At 33.3% G+C, this 5,272-nt stretch overlaps 1 protein-coding gene across 1 annotated transcript; it reads right to left on the minus strand.

The window, feature by feature from the left end:
- Positions 1-1,102: 1,102 nt before the first annotated feature.
- Positions 1,103-2,712, minus strand: LOC116141694 (U-box domain-containing protein 27). Its single transcript, XM_031427166.1, has one exon. It carries the CDS (start codon positions 2,571-2,573, stop codon positions 1,332-1,334), a length of 1,242 nt encoding a protein of 413 aa, XP_031283026.1. The 5' UTR covers positions 2,574-2,712; the 3' UTR covers positions 1,103-1,331.
- Between the last annotated feature and the right edge of the window lie 2,560 nt (positions 2,713-5,272).

Here is a 5,272-nt window from a genome sequence, read left to right on the forward strand (position 1 = left end):
ACCAAATATATATATAACCCACCTTGTAATATGTAGTGTATAACGAAAAAAAGAATGAGAACAATAAAAAGAAAAGGTAAAAGGGACTTCAGAATTAGAGTGCTTTGGGGAACCCATTTCTCTCACACTTTTAATATGCATCTTGGCTCTTGCAACCAATCCCCAAACCTTTTTCTTTCCAAGATCTAAAAAACAAAACAAAACAAAACCATAACATAAAATATGATTAATTTTGTAATTAAGCTCATAAATCTATTGTCTCTCTTCCTTTAATTTGTATGTGCTTTCTCTAGGGCTAATCTTTGTGGTTTATTTTATGTGATTTCATAGGGATTGGAATTGGTCAAGCTTAGCTTTTGGGATTGTGATTCCCCATCCCTTTCATTCCAAGAAATTTTTAATTGATAAAGAAAGGTTAATATTATGAACAAAGCAAGCCCATTCCTTTGTCTCTCTGTCTTACTCTAAACCCTTGTTTTGCTTTAATTAATCAAATTCAAGGCCGAAACAAAAAAGTAGGTTCTCTCTTGTCAAACTTTCTCTTCCTTACTTCTGTACCTCTTAAGGAATCTCTTTGGTCAATATAACCACTAAACTATGTTGTAATCTCTTCTCCTTTTCATTCCATTCATATCCCAATTCATGGGTTCAGCCTCAAGCACATCTTTTTCAATTCTATGTCCTGAATTTTCAATGTATAGATCAAAATCTATAAATCGTGGGCTCCGATTCGTTTACACTAATAATTAGTGTTGTTGACGACAGACGGGTTAGTCATTAACTTGGGCAATAGTCGCCTAAACCAATAATTAGTCATTGAAAACAGTCGCTTATACCAATAACTAGCCATACAACCGTTGCTTAAACCAATAACTAGTCATTGAGGACAATTCATTCCCGGACACGACAAAAACTTTAGTCATTAGTCGCCAATTCATTGGCAGGAAATTTGAGTTCATTTGGTAATTTCATAGTCCCTATTCCCTACACATTGTGGTTAAAAAAAAAAAAATTGAGTTCATTAGAGTCACAATTACTTTCTATATGCATTTTTCGATATGCGTTATGGAAGTTAGTGAGATTGGCCACTATGGTTTGCACTGAATTCTGGGTTCTGAAACTACACACAAAATGAAAGAAATGAACAACAAAAACAGAGGGATTTAAAAAAGAAATTGAATTAATTCTGAATTCTGTGCTTGTATTCACTAACAAAATTTTCCTTTGATTTACAAACATTTATAATTTTTCTTCCCCTTTAAACTACCATCTAAGCACCCAATTTTCCCACTGTCCAAACACATTCATTCATTCATTCATGTACTCAGAAGTCAGAACGGCATAATATGAGTAGTTTTCGTATCATAACTAGACAAACAACTCGCCTTATAATTCACCCGAAATATCTTCAACAAATCGGAGCTCATTTGCCTCACTCCCGGTGAGCAATTGCTCTGCATCACCATCAAAATCTTCGTCAATCCGTTCCCCATCGTCACCGCTTCCTGCGCCCTTTGATCTCTAAACAAATAGCACACGCTCCACACTATCGTCACCGCGTGCTCTGTCGCTACACCCGATACTTTCAACATTTTCTGTACGATCGCTTGCACCAGATTTGAATCGTTACAAATTTCTGCCCTCCCTTGCTTGCTATAACACAAAGTTTCTAACAATTTCAACACCTTCTCCGTCGTCGAAACGGAGACGTTTTTGTCTGTTATGAGTTTCTTCAGCTCCGGGATGAGTTTGTAGTTTGTTATTAACTTTGACTTCAGCCGTTTGGATACTGAAATTGAAACTAAACAAGATAAACACGAGCCGATTAGAGGTTGATCGGCGTTGTTCGAACTTAATATGTGTTTGAGCTCCGATAATAATCCTTCACTTTCGGCGATTAAAAGCTTCGACTCGGCGTCAACGGCGATGAATTCAAGGATTTTGAGCGATTCGATTTTTGAATCTACGTTTTGTTCTTGTTTCAAAACGAGAAGGAGCGAAGTCAAGCTATCTTGATGTTTCTTCAACATTAAGTTCATCAAATGTTCTTGATCTTCAATTTTGTTCAAAATCAACGCCAAAACCCTAACTACTTGCTCCAAAATATCCTTATCTTTAACCTTACTCAAAATCTCAACCAGCATGATGACGAAGCCGTCCAATTTCGCGAGGAATTTCTTGTTCTCGTCAGATTCTCGCGCGAAGGAGATTATCTTGGAGAAATTCTCCAGGAAATCTTCATTTTTAATATCCGTCTCTTTGATGATGTCCTTCACTTGATCTTGAGAGATGACTACGTTCGCCAACTCGGTTGAGTCGACTCGGTGCTGCTGCACGGAGTCTGACCAGATCTGGATGAGACGTTGTAACGTACGGTTAGGAACAATCTCCTTGCTGTGAAGGACCTGCATCGTCGCCGGACACGTGTTGTTGCCGCTGTCCAACCAACGTTGGATGCTGGCTCGGTCGTAGGTTACGCCCGTACAGAGACTGACAGGTGATTTCATCACGTCAAGTGAAATCGGACACCTGAAGAAACTCGGAACCGTAATGTACAAATCATCCCTGACCATTTTTCCTCTCGTTTTGGCCTGTTTGGCAGGGCGGAAAATTCAGCGAGAAAGTTAGGGAAAATCCACGGAAAAATGAAAAAAAATTAAGATTAAAATTGGAGTGAAAGGTGGTGGAGGAGAAGAGAAGCCAGTGGAGGTGGGTTTAAAGAAGAAAGAGAAACATAGTCAAAGGTATACTGACGTCATCATTTTCTTTATTTTCATTTATAATATTCTCTCGCACTTTGGTCTTTGGTCAAACTATCATTTTATTTTTCAAATATATTTCCCTTTTACTTCCGTCCGGGTATCATGCACTTTTTCATTTTACGTAACCGAATCAGGTCCGTCCGATGGTAAGACAAAACCTGATAGACGGCTAGGAGGGGAGGGATGGGGGAGAGAAGTACACGTGGAGCAAAGTGAGAGTAGATGATTGATAATAAATGCGCATAATAAGGAGGGGAACGTGGGGGTGGGGTCCAGGGAGCAATGAGAGGTGGGACCCGCGGAGGGTTCTGTTGGTCGGTCCGGTTACATCACTTGTACGTTGAAGATACAGAACTGTAGAGAAAGGGGAGACTTTTGATTTGTGGGTGGGGGGTGGGGGGGATTATTATTTTATTTTATTTTTGTTGAGTTTAGGTAAAAAAATAAATAAAAGTATTTTTAATTATTGATTGGGAGTGGACCAACTAGCCTTATTCGGGGTTTTGCTTTTTTATAATGCCGCTCCACTTCTGTCTGTTTCCTTCCCTACCTTTTCGTTTTAATTTCTTGTGCAAAAGAATTCCCTATTCTTTATTAATTTTGTAGTATCCATATTTCTTTTATAAATTAAATAAAAAAAATTATCACCACACTATTCTTGCATTTACTTTTGATTTAGTGAATGTGCCTAACAATTAGGTTATTTAAATACAATTCTTTTTAAAAAAATGAATATAAATTATTTATTATTGATTTGGTCTCGTCGGATTTCTTAATTTTATAATGTTTTCAGAAAGTATTTTAAATTTGCATTAATAAATAAATTTAATTATCAAATAATCTCTTATAATTATTAAAATCTCCTATTAAAGTATAAAAAAAATTAAATAAAGTATATTTAATTCTTTTTTTTTTTTTTGAATCAATAGAGTTGATAAAATTAAGCAATTGTATAAGAAGAACTGTAATAATAAATGGCCATAGTATAATCGATTAGTTTTAAGATAAATAAAATGTATATTAAAATTTCTTAATTTATGTTCTTTAATTTTATTAAAAGAGTAGTTTTCAATTTATTTTATAAAATAAATCTCTTTTTATAAATTTGGAAAATTTATTTACTTTGTTATGATATACATATACATATAATTTCTTTTTTATAATACCCATATATATTACCAAAAAAATAATTATGACTTAAAGTATAATTTGTCATTAAGCATAACTTGAGTTACAAGAATTAATTTCATAAAAAAAAAGTAGATAACTTGTTGAGTGCTTCCCCACTAATTCTTAGCAGTTAGCACCATGATGAAAGATTTTCAAATAATTATAAAGCACGTGTGGAACCCATAATTTTATGCCAAATAAATTAAAATCATTACAAGAAAATATAATTTCATCTCTTTTACAGAGATATAAAGTCTTTAAAAAGTTAAAGATTGTTTTTGAGAGTGGAGATACTACATTTAATCATAAAAAAACTTCTATTTTGTTGGAGAAAAATGGTTTTGATGAAGAAATGATCAATGAAGAAGAGGGTATTATTTCTTATCAAATTAATTGAATTTCTTTATAATAAAAATTTATAATTTATTTCTGCAAAATGTTTTATTTATTTCAACTGTGAAATATATACTGACATTATCATCCATTTTTTATGTGATATGTTATATCAGCCACTATTAAATACCCATAAGAAGTAGGTTTTTAATACTTTTACTTGGGTTTTTCTTTATGGTTTCAAAAGGATTCCGAAATCCGAATACTCTTAAAAGTTTTCAATAATTTAAAGAGAATATATTATAATTTTCGAGAAAATAATCTAATAATCTCTTAAAAATAGATGAAATTAACTGAAATTAGAAGTATAAAACTTAAAAAAAAAAAAAAAAATTTGTAAAATTATTGATCTTCATTCGATGGGTCGTCGGAGCACTATAGAAGATTCCATAAATTATGATAAAAAGAAAGAGACAAGTGAATAATAATGAAAAATAAAAGCTTCCCCCCATCCCATAATTGATGGATTTAAAGAGAATTAATTGAAGCGTGCAACACTGCAACTGGCAGCTGAATCTAAAGCATTAATGGATGATTCCATTCAATGCAATTTACCTTTATTTTTATCTTCCAAACATCATCGATCATTGCATTTCCACCGAAAGTTTTCACCATTTATTTTTATTATTTCTGCTCTTCCTCTACCATTTTTCTTCCTTTCTTTTGCTTTATATCCATGCCTTGATATTCTATAAAGGTTTTCGCCATCATTTTTCACCTTCTATCTTTATATCCGTAATCGATTTCCCTTTCTTTCACCCTACGAGACAATACCCTGATCATTACGTTTTTTCATGTGGGTCGAAGTTTACTCAATAAGGAATCTCGTTACCTTAAAACCGTTCGACTTATTGTCGTTATTTATGGATAAACGAAAATTATATTTATGTTTTACTTTATTTTTATTGATATCATCGTGGAATGAGTTACGAGTTAATTAATTGATG

Source organism: Pistacia vera, unplaced genomic scaffold, assembly GCF_008641045.1.
Source record: "Pistacia vera cultivar Batoury unplaced genomic scaffold, PisVer_v2 Contig40, whole genome shotgun sequence".
Taxonomy (NCBI): Eukaryota; Viridiplantae; Streptophyta; class Magnoliopsida; order Sapindales; family Anacardiaceae; genus Pistacia; species Pistacia vera.